The sequence below is a fragment of the Protobothrops mucrosquamatus genome, unplaced genomic scaffold, assembly GCF_001527695.2.
Source record: "Protobothrops mucrosquamatus isolate PMUCROS unplaced genomic scaffold, P.Mucros_1.0 scaffold10, whole genome shotgun sequence".
Lineage (NCBI taxonomy): Eukaryota > Metazoa > Chordata > Lepidosauria > Squamata > Viperidae > Protobothrops > Protobothrops mucrosquamatus.
In genome coordinates, this window is record NW_015386397.1 from 217,949 (window position 1) to 237,414 (window position 19,466).

Below are 19,466 nucleotides of genomic sequence, written 5' to 3' on the forward strand. Positions count from 1 at the left end.
AACTTTCCCAGTGAATTTTCCCAGTGATTATGCATTACATCATTGTTCTAGCAATTATGCATACACATCATTATTGCAGTTATGCAGACAAATCATTATTCTAATAATTGTTCAATTTACTATATTATTCCCCCCTTTGGAAGTTTTCTTGCTTAAACTTCCACTATTCGTCCTCCAAGTCAGGATCTTTAGATAGCAGAACAAGAACAACTGCAGGAAGAAAAAGTATTGTAAGATAAATTAATCTCACAACACTATGAATAAAAAGCGGATATGGAAGTTGCTTGGAATAGAGTGAAAAAGAAAATTACCTTACAGAGTGCCATAGAAGTGTGTGAAGTTTGGCTAGTGGAAAGTATGAAAGAGCATGCATAGTGAAATGGTGACATGAAAAAAGCTCTGGATGAAGAAAAACAATTTTAAGGGTTTCTTTAAACATGAGTTGGATGTTAATATCTTCATGTTTACACAGTTAATTATTTAAAAATAAATCACCTATAAGAAAAAAAAGCAAAAAATTTATTGAGTAAGTGGTTGCACTTCATTGTACCTTGATATGTAATACTCATAAACACTTAACATTTTCATATATTTCAAATTTCGTTCTTTAATCAATCCCTTTCTCCCTTAAAAACCACACCGTAAATGTTTAAATTTAGTACAGTATAACATAAAATAAATGGAAGCCATTCATATTTGAATTTGATCAAACTTTTATTATGCTGTTAATTTGCTATTAATGCATATTTACTTTACTTTACTTTACTTTTACTTTACTTTAATCGCATTTATACCCCGCCCTTCTCCTAGTGGACTCAGGGCGGCTTACAGCCGGTTTAAAACAGAATAACTAATACAATATACAAATTTAAAATGTGGATTAAAATAAAATATTAATATAGGCCGTTCGTTTTTTTAAAAAATTATTTAAAAACCAAATTTAAAATTCCCCTTAGGCCAGTCCGGCTAGCTGAAATAGCCATGTCTTGAGGGCGCGGCGGAAGGAGGGGAGATCCGGAATCACCCGGATCTCTGGGGGTAGTTCGTTCCAAAGGGTGGGGGCTCCGACAGAGAAGGCCCTCCCCCTGGGGGTCGCCAGCCGACACTGTCTGGCTGACGGCACCCTGAGGAGACCCTCTCTGTGGGAGCGTATCGGCCGGTGAGAGGTAATCTGTGGCAGCAGGCGGTCTCGGAGGTACCCAGGTCCGATGCCATGGTGCGCTTTAAAGATGATAATCAACACCTTGAAGCGCACCCGGAAAGCCACCGGCAGCCAGTGCAGCTCGCGCAGCAGCGGCGTTACATGGGAGCGACGAGTCACTCGGTAGTGGCGGGCGCGCCGACGTAAGACCTGATTGACCTCGGAGGCTCACGAGGAGTTCCCCTCGGGGTACATCTGAGCATTACAGTAGTCCAGGCGGGAGGTGACAAGAGCGTGGGTAACTGTGCGCAAGGCATCCCGGTCCAGAAAAGGCCGCAACTGGTGAACCAGGCGTACCCGGTAAAACGCCCCCCTGGCCACAGCCGTCAAATGATCATCCAGTGTCAGCCGTGGATCCAGGAGGACACCCAAGTTGCGAACCCTCTCTGAGGGAGCCAAAGTTTCGCCCCCTATAGTCAGCGACGGAGTCAGCTGACTATGCCTGGGAGCCGGCAACCACAGCCACTCTGTCTTGGAAGGGTTGAGCCTGAGTCTGTTTCTCCCCATCCAGACCCGTACGGCCTCCAGGCACCGGGTCATCACGTCAAGGGCATCATTGGGGTGGCCTGGGGTGGAAATGTACAGCTGAGTATCATCAGCGTACTGATGGAAATCCACCCCAAAGCCACGGATATTCTCCAAGTTTAAGTTTCTAGTCTGATATTGTTGATCATTGTGCATCTTTTTCAGTGTTTATTGTGGCTGTAAACACATATCTTAATAAATCATTATTATTATTATTATTTGATGATATGTCCTGTAACTATCTTAATTAAAAACATGGTTTCAACTCAAATTTGGTTTCTAAAATTCTTCAAATGTTCCTGTTCATTTGTTTCTGATATTTCTGAAGTTTTTTGCATGTCCATTCCATATGACAAAATGTATTGTGGCATTTACAACATGTATTAATAAACAGTTTGTCAACCCTAGCAATTATTGATGAAATTGTAGCCCATCTGTAAAACATTTTGTTCCTGTTTTGTTTTAAATTGTAATTTGTTGCCTTGTTTCTATGGTTCTTTACATTGTTGTATTGTTCCTTTTCATCTGTTTTGTCACAGTTTTGATTTATTTTATCTTTGAGTCATATCCAAATAATAGTTTGTTTATTGGGGCATATTAATTGGCATATTACTACAATCAATATGCTCCAATAAATGGTCTTAATTCTGCATGAGTATTTCAAATTCTATCATTTTTTTCTGAAATAAGTTTTTATTCTTTCAACAAATTGTAGATATTACCCATGCTATATGCTGTGTCTTTAATCTGTTCATCTGTTCTACATATATAATTGTACTTTTCATACTAGAGTTGTCTCTACCATGAAGCAGCATTTGAGAATTTGCTAGCAGTGAAATTGGTGGACTCATAAATTTTCTCATAAAGTTCCATTTTTAAATCAAATGTTGTCATTTAATAAATTCTATTAAATTTTGTCTCATTTGATGTCCCTATACCATAAATTCCTATGAAGTCTATTAGCTAGGTCAGTGTTTCCAATTTTGACATCCTGCTATTTCAGGAATTTATCCATTTGGTAACCATGACAGTCAACTTGTTCTGTAATATAATTTGAAATGTTGCAGAGCAAGACCCCCTCTGTCTTTCGAGTCTTGTAAAATTTTAATTTTTTCCATAGATTTTTTCTCCATTTGTATATATTTATTAATTTTTTTGCCATTCTTATAAACTATTTCCTGGGATTTGAATTGCTGCCATTTGAAACAAGCAAGTTCATCTTAATAGTTGCACTTGATCTTAACGAAGAAAGCTTTAATTTTTCCCTACTTTTCAAGATCTCTTATAAATTCTTTCTATATTTTTCCATTCTTTCAATATATTTCTTCATTATTGTCTGTCAGCTAAGAAACCCACATATTTCACTAAATCTATTATCTGACAGCCAGATAATATCTGACAGCCAGGAAATCTTTTTAGGTTAAATATATTGTAAACATTTTTGTTCTTTGAACATTGATTTTTTTTAACCAAAGAATTCACGAAAGCTTTGGTTTATTTTCATTAGATGTCTTATTGAACTTGACGGTTGTGTAAAGATTAATACTATATCAGCTGCATAACATTTGGTTTCTATTCTTATCTAGGGAATTTGAGACCAGATATTTGTTTGCTATCCTGATTTTTTTCTGCGAATATTTCTAAGGCAATGATAAATAATAAGAAAAAAATGAACTCTGTGCCAGATAGATTTGTTGATCTGAATATCTGCAGAAAGTGCGCTTTTGGCCATGATCTTAATGTTTGCTGTTGATATACCGTTATGGCTCATGCTTTAAACCAGTGCTTCCCAAGCTTGGGTAAATTACCCAAAATTGGATAAGTCTTCTCCAGAATATATTTTGTTCAGTAGTGCAAATAAAAACACCCTCTATGAGTTATCAAAAGCTTTTCTATATCTTGCAAAATTAGTGGTGCCTTTTTTCTATTAAAAAATAATATATCATATTAATTAATAAACCTGGTTTATTAATTAAATCTCATTTATGTTTCTCTTCAGCACATAGCCTGTTTGGTTGATATGTATTATTTTGGAAATTCATTTCTTTAGTTGTTTCAGCTGATACTATGAAAATTTTATAGTCAACATTCAGTAGAGAAATTTATCTGTATTGCTGTGGCTTGCACTAGGCTATTCATTTCATTGTAAATCAAAATTATGTATTCTTCTTTCCATATTTATAGTATTGCCATTGCCTCTTCAATTTCATTCATTGGGTTTGTCAGTAGTTCAAGCAATTCGTAAAGTTTTTGTTAATCATACTGAGTTGTCATTTCATCTGTACCTGGTGGCTTCTAAGTTGTTTCTTTTAATTGCTTCTTTTGTTTCATGGATATTTATAGATTTACTTAATATTTATCTATGTTGTTCATTAAATTCTTTTAGGATAACATTTTCAATTATTGTCCACTTTATTAGTGTTGGTTGTGGCAAATGGTTCCTTAAAAAGCTATCCATTCTTCTATAATTTTTTACCTTGTATGTAACATTTTGGTCTCTTCCTTTATAGCTGATATTATTTGTGTTATCATTCTTTTCTCTAATTTGATATGCTAAGATTTTCCCTGATTATTTGCATGTTCCAAGTTATTTTATTTAACAATTTTTATCTTTTGTGGTTCTCCCATTTCCAGTAAATTCAGTTGTTGTTTGACTTCTTGAAATTCTTTCATAGCGGTCTTGTTGGGTTAGTTCTATGCATTTGTTATAATTCTCTTGTTTTGGTTTCTAGTTCTTTTTTCAGTCCGTTATGTTCTTCTTTTTCATTTTGCCACTTGGTTAATAAAAGACCCTTCAGATATGCTTTACTTGCTTCCCATATGGCAGGAGCAAAGTTCTTGTTGTTCTATTTATTTGGAAGAATATTTCCAAAAGCTTTTTAATTTTTGTAGAACACTGTCACAAATTAGTAGCAAATGGTTAAGTATTGAGTAGGAAGTATGACAATATATGCTACATGATGTCTGCTTGGATATTCTGGATAAGACATATTTGTGATAATGTTAGAATTGAGGATGTGAATGTATGTGTACCTTGGCATGCAGATGATATTGACTGAGAATGTGAATGATTCAGATAGATTTCATGTTGCATAAATGGTGAAAAAGTAGAGCAAGTAGATGAATTTGTATACCTCAGGGGAGTATTTACTAAGGATAAGTAAAGTTTTCAAATACAGACAGAAGGATAGCTGGTAGTATATAATTATTGTGAGAAATTAATATTTATCAAAATAAACTAAAATAATTCAGTGTATTTATGTTTCTACCCACTTCATTATATAGAAATGGGAGTTGGGTAGGAAAAATATAAAAATAGGTAAAATGCCATGTCAATGGGATACTACAGACTCTAAGGTAAAAGCAGAAAAGATGGTTGCAAGAATGAACAGATGCTGAATGAATGTGGACTGAGTAAAAATTAAATACATATGAATACAATATGTTGAAGTACTTATTTGAGAGACTGAATAAAGACCAGATTGCAAAGCAAATACATTACAGAAAAGTGAATGGGTTGAGAGAAAGGAAAACACAGAGGAAAGCATAGTTACAGGTAGCTGATGGAATCCTCAAAAAGAAAGAGAGGAAACATTTAAAAATGTTTTTAGAAATGTGGAAACAAGGCTACCAAAAATATAAAAAATATGAAATGGTTTGATGAATAATGTTGACATAAACTAGTTTTATCTATGTATCCTTTTCTTTCTGTTATCCTTTAAATTTCTTATTCACCTTCTGTACAGATGCTTCCTGTGAAGCAGAAGAACAAGATGCATATGCATATATGACTTAGAATAATGTGTGAATGCAGCCACTAAATTCACATGAGATTAGTTTTGCTCAGTGCAAGGGTTTTCAAACTTTGTAGTATCATGACCCCTCAGAACGATAAATGATTGTATTTGACTCCCCTTCCCCTAAATAAAACAAAACAACGAATAAGTAAAAAATGCTGCAATTGGCAGATGGTTTTGATAGAAGGCTAGATCCTAGATGTATCCATCTCTTCTACATTTCTGGGAGTTTTGCTCCCCGCTTTATCCTAGGGAAGCCCCCTGCAGAATTGCTGCAAAGTGGAATTGGATTTTCACAGCATCCAATTTTATTTTCTTAAACCAGGTTACCCAGGTTTTTGTTTTTGTTTTTTTGCAACTCCTTCCTCCCCAAATTACTTGCAATTGAACCACAACCCACTGACTCAGAACCCCTAGCTTAATGTGAATACAGCCCTTTTATAATAAAAGGGCAGATAGTATGATCTGCAGAAAGCAGAAAAGTAGAAGAGCTTCTCTTCCTTTATTTCTGTTTTTGGTTTCCTCCCCTGTCCATTAGAAGAGAGCTGTTTCTTCTCTGTGTGCATCTGTTCTTTTGAAAACTTTATTGATTTTACATAGAATTTACTGCTTTTAGAAAGTGCTGGCAAATAAAAAAGGCTTTAAAAAAACGAAACGTTTCATAATGTGTGGGCTGGAAATGGGTTGTTTTTGTCCTAAATGCATTAAGAAATGAAATAATCTGTTTTATAGCAATGGGCTGAGAATAAGGGTATGGGATGGGGATGGTTTGAACTCTGTGTTGAAATTTTAAAATTGCCAAAATGAAATAAGAGCTAGAACACTAGAAGAAATGGAAAGTATTGAATAATTGAAATGCAAGTCAGGCAAGCGGGTTGTCCACTGAAAGGGAAAACCTGCTTTCAGGAACTAATTAGGAGATTATATGAATGCTAATAGTCAGACCAGATGTAGAAAGTTATTTCTGGCATTAATAAAAGGCACAGAGGGAAATCTACACAGGGATGGCGAAAGCAGGACTTTTGCAGCACATAGCCTTAGACCAGCGGTTCCCAACCTTTTCTATACCTCGCACCCCTAGAATGCTTCTGACCCTAACCCTAACCCCTTACAAAAGTAATACCTGGTTATGGATATACACTATAATTTCGAAACTTCTAAACCCAAGTTTCCGCACCCCCTGGAATATCATCTCACACCCCAGGTTGGGAATCCCTGCCTTAGACAAACAAGCAACATATATACACTTATGTAGGATGAAGGAGATCTGTGTGCAGTCTTCTTGGTGCTGTAAAAATCAGACATTTCAATATGATCGGAAATCTATGGCCACATAAAGGCTAAATTCTATAATACTGATGGTCTTTTTGAATAAGAGTTTCTCAGCCAAATCTGGGAAAATGGGCTTGTAGCAAAGAACAGCTTGTGCAGGGAGCAGGTGTTAGACCTGTTTAGACTGGTCATCTGTGTACCTGCAAACATCTCAAGGTTCTCAGGTCTCAATTTTTTAAATGATGTTTTACTATACAGCTGACTACCATCTTCCAAGATGATCTTTATTTCCAGTAATGCTTAGTTACTCCGTAATTCTTAGTTTTTTCCAAAGAACAATTTTAATATGGGCATGAGGTCCAGGATGGGAGACAAAGGGATGCCCACAGGTTTGATCAAAAACGTTAGATAGCAGCCCCGACAGTATGATTGTATCTGTAATCTATACCCTAACAGGCAAGATTTTGATTTCATCCATTATGGATGCTGTCTTAAGCTTTTTTAATTATATGCTGTAGACACTTCTAGCATTGGCTGAGCATTTGGTGTATTTGGAGCTTCTGAACCTTCCCCTCAACATCTCTAATCCTCCAGCAGATGATTTTGAATTTAAATAATTATGAGAAGTAACTGAGAAAGTTGGATCCCAATGTTGTGTTAGTGTGTATATTTCTGCAGCATTTTATTCATATTGTTACAATCAACATTTAGTGGAAATAGAGCATCATGCATTAGATGGTGTGTGCCGCATAGAAACCAGATGACCCCTCTCCCACTAGAGACATTATATTATAAGGACATCAGAAGAAACCTTGGAAGCTATAGGATCATCACATCAGAAGGAATCTAGGAAGTCATCTGATTCAATCACAACTGAATTCATGATTTACAATGCATGATATGACCATAATATTCTTGATAGATGGTTGTCCTCCCCTGCTTAGATGTTGTTAATAAAGCTTTAAATGTAATTGACTTATTAAGCCACAGTTCATTTCCAGCTGAAAAAATACTCTGCCCCTTATAACATTTCAGGTTGTTGTTGTAACTTTATTTACTTTAAAAAAAAACAGGGCTTCATTCACTCTTACAAATCAGTATTTTAAGCAAGCAATTTCAACCCTAAGAAATATTGTTAAGAAATGGAAGTTAGATGGAACTGGAAGAGTTTAGAAAAATCTCCTACAGTTGCCATAAAACTGGTCAGATCTGTAAAGCAGAACTAATAGATCACAGTGAACCAGCTGTTGAGAAGTTTAGCTGACACCAGAGTATTTATCCACTGATTTACAATAGAGCACTGCTTATGCAAGAATGATCTGCACAGGAGAGCTGTTGGAAAGAAATCTTTTCTTAAACCTAGTCTCAAAAGGCAGTCTAGGGTATGCAAAAGAAAACTTTGATAAGTCTGAAAATATTTTGGAAATAAGTACTTCAGGCTGATGAAACAAAAATTGAATTGTTCCACAATAACACAAGATACTTTTGGAGACAAAAAGCTAAGCAATTTATAAGAAAATAATATCTTGCCAGTTGTTATGTTCCAAAGTAATTTTGCTGTGCTTTGGGCTTATGTGTCAGCCAATGGCAAAGGAAATTATAGGTGGAAAAAAAGAATAGATTTAATTAAAAATGTAGCCTAAAATGTAATATCTCAATCTGACATTGTAAAGAAACTGATGTTGAAAAGAAGTTGGATACTTTAGCAAGTCAGTCCCATTTGGAGAAATATACCTCCAAATTAACCATGAAATATTTACAGAAAGGGAAAATAATGGTTTTGAAATGACCTTCATAGTCCCAATACTTGAATATTATTGCAGATCTGTGGGAAAAATTCAAAAACATGTAGTACATATAAGGAAACTTAAGAAAAGTTCTGAGCTACAAGATTTCTACAAGGAACAGTGAGAAAAATTATTAGTAGGAAGACTCATAGCTAGAAACAGGAAACATGGAAGCTATTGTTTCTATCAAAGGAGGTGTTGCAAAGTACTGATGGAAGTGATGTCCAAATACTTCACCATAGTAGGAACACTGGGAAGGAGGGAGACTATTAAATTGATAAAGAAGTCAATGAATGTCATGAAGATACACATATTTGTGAACATCTGTGGATACATGCATGTAGTTATAACTATTATGTTTGGTATAATGGTTAAGGTGCTTGTTAGAAATTCAGAGATAGTGAATTCTAATCCTACCTCAGACACAAAGCTAGCTGGTGTTCTTAGGACATTCGTTTTCCTTCAGCCTAGAAAGGAGGTAATGGCATTTCTGAAATCTTGCCAAGAAAACTGCAGGAACATGTTCAGGCACGCTGTCTCAAAGGCAGGTAGTTATTTAACTATTAAAAGATCTTATTAGGGCTTTGACTTTGCAAATCATTACAAGATAATATGCTAATTGAGAATTGGGGAAGTTGTAGTTCAACGTTTTTTGGGGGGGACTGAACTGATAAAGTGTACTGTGACAGGGAAAAGTTGGCTTCTGTGCCTTTGCCCATCTACATACTCTAAATTCTGTTGCCTCTGCTATAATACACACTTCTAAGTAGTTACTGAGAGATGTGATAGGTGATAAAGAGCAAGTGTGGGTTATTTCATTCTTCTGAGATAGTTATTCTAAGGCAGTGGTGACGAACCTATGGCACACATGCCAGAGGCGGCACTCAAAGCCCTCTGTGTGGGCACACATGTTGTTACCCCAGTCCCGCCTCCCCCAGTGGCTCCCTCCTTACCAGCAGCCCCCAGAGGAGAGTCACCCCCAAGTGTGGCCTGCGCAGACCAGCGCAGCCAAGGACATGGCAGCTGGACAGCAAGGACAAGACTCTGCCCTCGCGCCCCATCATGTGCAGATGATGCTGCAGGGCGCGGGTGGAAGGCGTGGCCACCTTGGCACTGCTAGGCTGCCTGGGCGATATGTGGTGGACCGTGGAGGCGGTGAGTGGCCCTGTGGGCAGGCAGGGCGGGGGTGATTTTTGGGCACTCAGTCTCTAAAAGATTTGCCATCACTGTTCTAAGGTGATGATGATGATGATGATGATGATGATGATGATAAAGTTGGAAGGGACCTTGGAGGTCATCTAGTCCAACCCCCTGCTCAGGCAGGAAACCCTATACCATTTCGGACAAATGGCTGTCCAGTTTCTTGAAAACTGGTTAATTGCTATAACTGTCAGGAAGTTTCTCCTTAGTTCTAGGTTGCTTCTCTCTTTGGTTAGTTTCCACCCATTGCTTCTTGTCCTGCCTTCAGGCGCTTTGGAAAATAGCTTGACTCCCTCTTCTTTGTGGGAGCCCCTGAGATAATGGAACACTGCTATCATGCCCCCCCTTGTCCTTCTCTTCGTTAAACTAGACATACCCAATTCCAGCAACAGTTCCTTATATGTTTTAGCCTCCAATCCCCTAATCATCTTTGTTGCTCTTCTCTGTACTCTTTCTAGAGTCTCAACATCTTTTTTACATCGTAGTGACCAAAACTGGATGCAGTATTCCAAGTGTGGCCTTACCAAGGCATTGTAAAGTGGTATTAATACTTCACGTGATCTTGATTCTATCCCTGTGTTAATGCAGCCTAGCCCTGTGTTGGCCTTTTTGGCAGCTGCACCCCACTGCTGGCTCATATTTAAAATGATTGTCCACTAGGACTCCGAGATCCCTCTCACAGTTACTACTATTGAGCAAGGTACCCCCGATACTATACCTGCACATTTGGTTTTTCTTGCTTAAATGTAGAACCTTACTTTTTTCACCATTGAATTTCATTTTGTTAGATAGCGCCCAGTTTTCAAGTCTGTCCAGATCCTCCTGTATCCTAAGCCTGTCTTCTGGAGTGTTGGCTATTCCTGCCAGCTTGGTGTCGTCTGCAAATTTGATGAGTTCCCCATGTATCCCCTCGTCCAGATCATTGATGAAGAGCACTGGGCCCAGAACAGAGCCCTGGGGCACCCCACTACACACTTCCCTCCATGTAGATACGGTTCCATTGAGGACCACACGCTGAGTATGGCCGGTCAGCCAGCTATGGTCTCTGGTCACAAACTCACGTTCTCTACTATAACATCACTGATGTTCTGCTGGGGGAAACATAGATGATGCATTGCTATCACATGTACAAAATTACTAGAGGTGTGGCTGAGGGGCATGTTGTTGGACTGAAGTAAGAGGTATGGTGTTTTTTTGTAGACTGCTCTCTTTTCTAAAAGATTTACTGAAAAATTGTGGGGAAATTAATAGTATAGCACTATAGCAGGCACAAGAGATATATCTCTTCTCTGGATCATCACAGCTAGAGATACCCTGAGATGAGTTAGAGAAATCTTTCTGACAGCAGTGCGGTTTTCTCACAATTTTTCTTTTGTTTCTGATTTGCCTCATTTTGCCACCAGTGTCATTCCTTTCCCTGTTCACTCTGCCATGCAAAGCAAAATGTTCTATAGTCACGTCATCTAAACTTGACTTCTCCTCTCTCCCAGATACCACAAGGACCAAGAAGAGTCATGAAAAGGAGGGTGTGGAATACAACTTTGTTTCAAAACAGTCATTTGAGATTGATATACAGCACAACAAGTAAGTTTTGCTTTGAGGTGCTGGGGGAAATAGAAAGTATGTCCTTTGTCGTATTAAGCCCAGTTCATGTCATGTATCCTCTGAGAGTCTAACTAGAGTAGCTCTCCTTTGCTGATAGAGATTTTAACTTCATGGGTAGAAGAACTTTGACAAGCATATTTTATCTCAGTTTGGGGCTACAATAATGGAAAATTCTGTTTGGCTGTAAATGTTCTCCAGTTGGGATGTAACCAAAGAGAGACCTTACTAGGACTGGATTTGTTTACTTAATATGTTGTATTAATTATATGCATTCTTGTGCTGCATTTTTGCCAGTTTCTCAATACTTCACAAAATTAGACAGTGTTCTGAGATGATCCAAGCTCTCTTCTTGCTTGAACTTCCCTAGTTTACCTTTGCTTGGAGGAGGAATTGCTGAACAATTCTTTTAGTACATGAAATTGAAGACCTGTATTCCATAAGCCATGCTTTTTTTGGTCCTCAGATATGCTGGAACTGCATTCCCTAAACTCCATAACATGCTAAGTAAAGTTGCAACATATCGAGAGTGCTGGGGATCACTACTTTAAGGGTTGAGTAGTACCATAGGCTGAGAGTATTAAAAGGTCCTTCCACATGCTAATGCTGAGCAGATCTAAGATTAGTTTTACATTTCAGAATGCTATAATATTTGTGTCGTGTTTGGGAAAGTGACTAGATGTCTCTAGGTGTAAGATAATTTTTTTTTGCATTCTAAACAGTTGCTCTTTTCTTGATGAAAGTGAAATGTTCAAAAAGAGTAATCCCTTTCAAATCTTGTGGCCTGAAGCAAATTATTAAAAATAGAAAAGAAAAAGACAAAGTAAACAATTTTACACTATAATAAACACTTGACACATTTGCATGCTGCGCTCTCTTTTGAGGTTGGTGTTCAGTTTTGCTTTTTCTCACTTAATTCCCTCACTATTTTCAGGTTTGTAGAACATGGAGAATATAAGGAGAATCTTTATGGGACAAGCCTGGAGGCGATACAGTCTGTCATGTCTAAAAATAAAGTTTGCCTTGTGGATGTTGTGCCTGAGGTAAATTAACATTTTAAAAAAAAACCTGTGCTCCAGATTTGCTTTTCAGTTTAGGGTCCATCGTATCCATGGACAACATATGGCCTTTTAGAAAGAAATTAGCTGTGTGTAGCAAGAACTGTGACAACTAACAGATGCATTACAAATTAACTTCCTTGTGGAAATACGCTGTGTTATTTTCAGATGTGCCTTGTATCGTATATTTTTATGATGTTTGTGTCACTTGGCACCGCTACATCTATCATTGTCTTCTGGTCCTTGTTTACCACCAAGATGTCTGGTTGATTGGCCAGTAGCTGTCTGTCCATCTGGATCTGGAAGTCCCACAGAATTTTAGCCTTATTGTTCTCCACAACCTTCTTTGGGACATCTCATTTGGATCTGGGGGTGATTAGCCCATGTACTGTCCAGGTGTTCCTCTACATAATGCCAATTATCTGGCTGTGCTGTTCAGTGTATGCTGTTCCTGCCTGCAACTTATACCTGACACTATGTGTTGTTGGACTGCCTCTGAGGCCTCTCTACATAGTCTGCACCTATACTATCCAAAATAAATATAAATAAATAACATATGTAGTGTCTTGGGTTCTACATTATTTTCCTTTACATATTAGCCTTTTATTACTTTTAATAACTGGTGAATTTGGTTGGAATTCAGGATTGGGCACATTTTCAAGCAGGTAACATTCAGTTGGCTATCAGTTGACTAATTACCATTTACTTCAGAAGGTTTCAAAAGATACTTTCACCAGTACTAGGCTATTCTCCCAGATATTTTTAACTTTTATTCATTTATAGCCCTTTTTATCTTGGTGTATATTTTCAGTGCTATTTATCAACGAGTGCCACTTTTATTGTATTTACTGTTAGATTCTAAAGCAATATTACAACAAAATTCAAGATACCTTCAGAGATTCCTTCAGGCCATCAAATCAAAAGAAATAATGACAATTTTTTTCCTTTAAGAAATTGCGGCCACAGATTCCTATTTTGCATATTTCTGCTTCCAGGCAGTGAAGCATTTAAGGACAGCAGAATTCAAGCCCCATGTTGTCTTTGTAAAGCCTCTTGTCTCTGAAAAGAAAAAGAACACACCAGCCTCTCTGCTGACAGAGGACATCTTTGTCCCGCTTGTAAGTATTTTGTATTGAAAGGATGGTTCCCTGTGAGGAATCTAGAACGGGATGGGCAACATTTACCTCTACTGTCTTCACTGGAAGGTCATCTGTGTACAATACCAGAAATTGACCTAAAGGATGTGGTAGCCATGCAGACCAAAGTGAGTGGGATCACCCATTTTTCATTTTCTTTCTAATGTTATTTACTTCATTGGATTCTCCTTGGATTCTCCTTTTATCTCTCTTATTGCTCTTGATTTATACATTCCAATATTTGTTTTTACAGTACCCCTCCCCCCCCGCAGTGTTTGCCTGTAAGGAGTTAAAGTATGCAAGATGATGGGCACCATGTCATAATCCAAATTCCAGACCTTTTATACACGTGGCAGTATCCTGTGCACATACAAAAGGAGTGTGACTTGGTTCTTGATGCTATGTTCTTTGTCTTGCAGATTTTGATGCATCTACTCCATGGATATCTTTGATTATCTCTTTCCCATTGTTGTTTAGATATTGCATTCTAAAGTATTTGTTGTTGGAAAATTATACTCTGGTGATTAGATCCAGATTCATATTATATGCACTCATTAAGCTAACTTGTTATGGATTCAATAAATCACTATTTCGTGAATTTGCATATGGCTTTAAGCCATAAATCTAATTTTTAAATCACAATAGCTGGATTCATACAACACATTAAATGCAAACCAAACAAATCTCATAATGGCTTAATGCAATGGATGAAACTGGTATTCGTTCAAAGAATAAATCCATTGTAATCAGTGGGGCATAAACCCATTGTGACTTAAATGTCCTTGATTTCTTTGATCTTCTACTTATAATTAGATCTGGTTCCAGCTGATTCCATATTTAGTGAATTCTTAAGTGACTGGCAAATAAATGTACAGCCAAAAAAATGCATTAAATTATTATAGTTATAACTCAATATATTCAGCTTATTACAGATACTTCTTGACTTACAACCGTTCATTTAGTGACCAAAGTCCACTTGGCTTATGACCAGTCCTTGCATTATGACCATCACAACATCCCCACAATCACTTGATAAAGATTTTCGTGCTTGACAGCTGGCATGTATCGATGATGGTTGCAGTGTCTTCAGGTCATCTGATTGCCATTAGGGGCTTTCGCAGCCTGCTTCTGCAAGGCAAAATCATTGGGGAAAGTTGGATATACTTATGACTGCATGGTTCATGTAACAACTGCACTGATTCATTTAACAACGGACAAAAAAGGTTGTAAAATTGAGTATGACTCACTTAACAACCACCTTGTTTTGCAGCAGAAATATATGATCCCAGTTGTGGTCATAAATCAAGGACTACCTGAACTAAATTTTACTAGCCAATTCTGCTTTCTGCAGCAGAATTACCCCATGGGATATTTTTTTTTTCCTTAGGAAGTGCCAAAAGTATATTGCAGCTGAAAACCACTTTTAGTGAACTAGTCAAGAGTCATTTCTTATTGTCTTTCTGTTTCATTTTGCAGGATGAGGAGCAGCAAGAAATGGTGAACTCAGCAGCCTTCATTGAGGAACAATATGGCCACTTAATCGATACTGTCCTGGTAAAGGAAGATCTCCAGAGTGCCTGCAGCCAATTGAAAACCATATTGGAAAAACTGAACACAGACTGTTTTTGGGTGCCTGTCTCTTGGGTTAAGTCGTAGACAGCCATATTATGCCAAAAAAGAAGATAATAATTTGTAAATAGAATGGATGGTTAAAAAGGAAAAATGCTGCTGTAGCAGCCAGTTTGTTCGAAAAGCTGGAAAGAGAATCTCTTTGCAACTAAAACCGTATTCTGATTAATCACTTCCTCTAAAAGAATGGAATGCAAAATTGCACGATACAATCCAGGGTATGTGTGAGTCTTCTTAGAAAGCAGTTCTGGATATTTGAATGCTGTTTCTAGCTCTGCGACTGAGATTCAAACTCTAGTTATCCTGACAAAGATTAAATAGCTGGGAAACATTACAGAGCAAAATATACCAACTCTGAAACTTCCACAATCAATAATAAATGATAGAGTCCTTCATATAAGGGTTGTAATATCAGATAACACAATAATAAACCTTCCCCCCTCCTGCGATTGGTTGAGCAAGCAGAATCAAAAGAGCAATTAGAAGTGACAGTTGATATTTTACTAGAAGAGAAATCTTCCTGGCCACCTCCAAAGGCCACCTCCAATTTTGTCTCTTTATATTCTCTCTTTATAACTATATTTTGAGACATCAATGACTTAGTGGGATTTTCTCCCTAGATTATCTCAGTAAATTGCCTAAATATTATGTTAAATTATGAAGTCAAGACATTGGAAACTGTCTCATTTCTAATCAAAGGACCACAAATTTCCCATGAGAAATGGTGAAGAAGAATTTCTCCTCTATTTCTACTTTGTTATGAACTGTAAGTGCTAGAGTATCTCTGTCATAGGCCAATCAGTTACCCATTTTACGTCAGTTTTAACTTAGGCAAGTGGTCTGAATTTTTAAAATTGCAAAGGATATTTGACATAAGCTTGATCTTGCAGAATGATAGCTGAAGATCTTTGGCAGTCAGGAGTATCCAATGCCCAAGACTCTCCGTGACTAGCATAATACTGGATTTGCTGTGCAAACATAGAATTGGATGCAGAGTTCAGCATCCAGAAATTCACTTTAAAGGCCAAGCAAAATTTCAGTTCTTCCAGTGATTGAAAATATATAGTTTTTGTTTGCTTTTCTGGACTTGGTAAAAACTGAAGTGGAACCTCCTTCAATTCTAAGAATTGAGGTGAAGGAACATCCTAACTCTGAAGCACCACAGCTAGCCTTTTCCAGAACTCCATATTCAAAATGATCAATACATAATAAACATACAAGTCGTCTGCTTTGCTTTAATTTTTCTTGTAGAATGTTGTTATTTTTTGCAGATGTTGCTTTGGTGATTAAAAGGGAGGGTTGGTTCTTATGAGAAAGGCCTTGGCTTATCTGTATTTTTCTTCTGTTCTCTGTACTGGTTTTTCTGTTCCATTATGGGTTTTTTTGCATTTCTTTGTAAAAAAAATATTTCCCATTAGAAAATTTTTTATCAATGTTCCTAGAGCTCTTCTATATCTTAATCACAGCATTTATCACCAGTCTGTCTTTTGAAGCAGAAATTGATGTACTTATTTAATTCTGTAGTTTTAAAATTGTGAAGAAAATTGGGGCTTTGTTTAAAAACTTATCATTGAGATTAATTGACTGATTATGGGCCATCAAGCTTGTGTCAGTTCTTAGCAACCATATAGATAATTTCTCCAGGTGGATCTGTTCCCAGGTTACTGTAGTTCTTCAGATCTTCCAATGGTGTAATCCATCACTGCCATAACTGAGTCCATCTACCTTGTTGCTGGTCATTGTCTTTCCATTCACCTTTCTCAACATTAGAGATTCTCCAAGAGCTAGATGTCTTCATATGTCCAAAGTAGTATAAGTTGAGCCTGGTCATTTGTGCTTTGAGCGAGATATCATTAAGGTTGATAATACTAGGTGAACCTCTCTAGAAAACAGTTTGCTCACCATTATTAATCTTTCTGTAAATGAAACAAGGTTCTAGGTTTCCCCTGTCAATTGATGTGCAAGGCTGGTAGAATTTGGCAGATCTAGCTACTACCTGACAAAAGGTGAGGGTATATGTTCACTTTATATATTGTATGTATGTGGTATAATATGATATTCCATTTATCCTTTACAAGTATGGGATAGAGACATATAGCTTGGAATGCAAGGAATTCCCCCTCCCCCAATTTCTCTCTGAACCCCTCATGCCTAAAATAAAAATTTCCCTTTGGTATCAAATACATAGTTTGGTTCGTAGAATGTATCAGCAATCTGATAGGAATGGTGTAACTAAGAATTCAGGTTTCCTAAGAGTGCTAGTCTTTTGCAAGAAAAAATAATAGCTAATCAGTTCATTGTTGCATACAATTTATTATTGCAGGTCATTTCTAGTGTCCTTCACAAGACGAATTGGTGCAGAAGATGCTCCTTGAAGAGAAAAAAAATGGTCAAATCTTTGATACCACAAGCCACCACAACCCATTTTGCAAATTGGGTGCTTGTGAGGGTGGATGTTGGTGGCAAGGCAAAAAAAAACAAAAAAAAACGAAAAAAAAACCAGTGCATGAATGCATCTAGAATATTCAAAACTCTTTTTAACAGTACCTATTTGTGCAACTAGAATATTTTTAAAATTGTTTTTATGCATAAGGGTGACTTGTATTCCAGCAGTGCCCCTGACTGATCAGTTGCTTCTTTAAATAATTCATTGTGTTGTATCTGGGGTAATACAATGATTTTATGCATTTAATACATGCAGTTTTTCAGAGAGATTTTTAGGATGAGAACTGCTTGCTTTAATTTGCTTGCACTGCCTTTTTGATACCTTTCCCATTGCTAGTTTTCTCTTCATTTGAATACACAATTTCCACCCACCATTGATATATTTTTTTAATTCTTTTGTACCATTGCAAGAAAGTACAACTTTAAAGGTGAGTTTGTTTCAGTATTCATTGTTATGTCAACTTACCTGCCTTCCATGAAAACAGCTACCTTATAATTTTTCCTTGGAAAATATCTGTTTGAAGCAAAAAAAGCAGCTACTGGAGAATACTGCCAATCTCACAGAAAGGATTTATAATGAAAAAAATCCTGCACCCTATTTCAACATGCAGGCTATTTTCAATTGTATATATTTAAAAAACAAAAATCTAGCTCTTTGGTGGACAAAATTCCCCCCTAGTTTAGGAACCCACCTTTCACTTCTGAGTTTTAGGCTGACATAGAGAGGAGAAAAGTTTGGGGGAACTTATATCAGAAAACTGAAGTCATGGAATAGGTGTGGTTAAATGATTGTACAGTAGTTAACTTTGCTTTAATTCAGTCTGTGGAAATCAACAAAACCTACACAAGTCTTCTGTGATTTGGCACTCTCCAAACATCTTTTAAAACTCTCATTAGTCACCACCTAATTCTTTCAACACAAACGTAGTAGTAGTAGTAGCAGTAGCAACAGCAGCTGTAGCCATTTGAAAGTGGTGAATTTTCACCTTTTTCTCCTTTTCATTTTAGTTACCTTACTTGGACCTCCATCTCTATCTGTTCATACCAATGTACCTACATACATAGCTTGCATTATGCAAGTCAAATCCAAGCCAATATTTTTTAAAAAATGTTTGCCCCTCCCTCACGTGCCCCTTTTCCCTAGTTTTCCTTTTTTCCTGATCTGGGCATTAAGACTGGATGTCCCATCTATACAAGGCAGCTAAGTAACTTTGGATTCTTAATAATTAGATATTTCCATATTTAGACAGTTATATGTCTTATTTGGAAATAGTTTTTTACTCCCCCCACAAATAAGCATCTGCAGCAATACACATATCCAGCAATCTGCTAAGGCCAATACTGTAAAATATATTCTAAAAGAAAAGTGCTATAAATGGGGTTAGCTTGAATTGCCCATGGTATTGACGGGCAATTTACTGCTTCCACAAATCATTTTCTGCTCTTGTATATATGTGTGGAGGAACCTCTGCCTTTTCTGGCTGTAATTCTTCGGACTTGCATCCTAGTTCCATCTCTAAAAAAACAAAACTGGTGTAAATGTGCAGGTAAGTAGGCCAAGTAAGTAGGAGTGCTTACTACTACTACTGTTGGAAGTGGGTTGAAAAGAGGAATTATGTGCTCAGCCTCAGAAGGTTAAAAGCCCCTCAGAAAAACCATAGAGAATTTATATCTTACATCCTGAAAAAAGCAGCATATTTCAAAATCATATTGTGGGAAATATCTTGCAGTGGACTTGTCGATTATTCACTTGCAATTTTTATGATGAGAGTCCATGGCTGAAAATTGAGCTTTCCATAGCTTCCATGTTGTTT

The 19,466-nt window shown here is 37.1% G+C and overlaps 1 protein-coding gene across 1 annotated transcript in view; it reads left to right on the forward strand.

The window, feature by feature from the left end:
• MPP3 (membrane palmitoylated protein 3) overlaps nt 1-15,269 on the forward strand; it is a 73,867-nt gene extending 58,598 nt beyond the window's left edge. The window contains exons 15-18 of the mRNA XM_015810405.1: nt 11,273-11,366; nt 12,319-12,427; nt 13,438-13,560; nt 15,055-15,269. Of these exons, the coding sequence (XP_015665891.1) occupies nt 11,273-11,366; nt 12,319-12,427; nt 13,438-13,560; nt 15,055-15,234 (506 nt within the window). The 3' untranslated portion in view covers nt 15,235-15,269. The remainder of the gene's footprint in view (nt 1-11,272; nt 11,367-12,318; nt 12,428-13,437; nt 13,561-15,054) is intronic.
• The last annotated feature ends 4,197 nt before the right edge of the window (nt 15,270-19,466 follow it).